Genomic DNA, 854 nt, shown 5'->3' on the forward strand with positions numbered 1-854 from the left:
CGGCGGTGTGAAGGCTGTTGCGGTGTGTCATACGGATACGGGGAGGTGGAATCCGAAGCATTTGGCGTTTAGGGTGCTGAAGGTGAGGCCGGGGAGTGTGCCGGTGTGCCACTTTCTGCCGCGGGACCATGTGGTGTGGGCGGCGAAGGCTTAGAGAGGGATGGATGTGGCCGTTTGTGTTGGTATGGATTTGTCGTTGGTATGGATTTGTGTTGATGTTGTTGCATTAGATTATGAATGGTTAAGTAATCATAGTATATAAATAAATTTTTATAATGAAATATTGTGTATGTAATGCTGTGGTAGTTTGATTTTCATTTTCATTGTGGGTTGCCATGTTGTTTGGAATATATGCTATGTTATTAATTTGATTTAAAGGGACTTAAAATTCAAGATTTTGAAAATAGTTTTTTAGTTTTTTTTAGCAAATAAATGAATTAGCATATAATTTGATATAAAAGAAGTATAAGTTTTAGCATGAATTTGATCCCTCAAATATAAGTATTTGGCAATAAATTTGAGAACAAAATTTAAGTCTGTTTGATACAACATTTCATCTACTTCATCTTTCAAACCATTGCCACAATTCTATTTGAGGAATTATTTTTTTATTACTTTCAAAAAAAATTTTGGTGAGAAGCATGCTGGTATTTTTTTTTGTCATTGTGATATGTCAACCAAAAATCTTAAAAAAATTTATTTAAAAAGGTCAGATCACTATTTAAATAATAATATATCATCCGGAGAGGCGCACAAAATATATCATGAAAAAATCTAATCATCCAGACAATGAAAATCCTTAAGATTTATGCGTCTAAATTAATTTAAGATTTTTCTATAACCTTACAATTATA

At 32.6% G+C, this 854-nt stretch overlaps 1 protein-coding gene across 1 annotated transcript in view; it reads left to right on the plus strand.

Annotated features, from left to right (window-relative positions):
* LOC110036147 (BURP domain-containing protein 3) overlaps window positions 1–388 on the plus strand; it is a gene marked incomplete in the record, with an annotated part of 2,581 nt that extends 2,193 nt beyond the window's left edge. Inside the window, 1 exon segment of the mRNA XM_020740519.1 lies at window positions 14–388. Coding sequence (XP_020596178.1) covers window positions 14–154 — 141 coding nt within the window.
* Between the last annotated feature and the right edge of the window lie 466 nt (window positions 389–854).

Source organism: Phalaenopsis equestris, unplaced genomic scaffold (genome assembly GCF_001263595.1).
Source record: "Phalaenopsis equestris unplaced genomic scaffold, ASM126359v1 Scaffold203071, whole genome shotgun sequence".
NCBI lineage: Eukaryota > Viridiplantae > Streptophyta > Magnoliopsida > Asparagales > Orchidaceae > Phalaenopsis > Phalaenopsis equestris.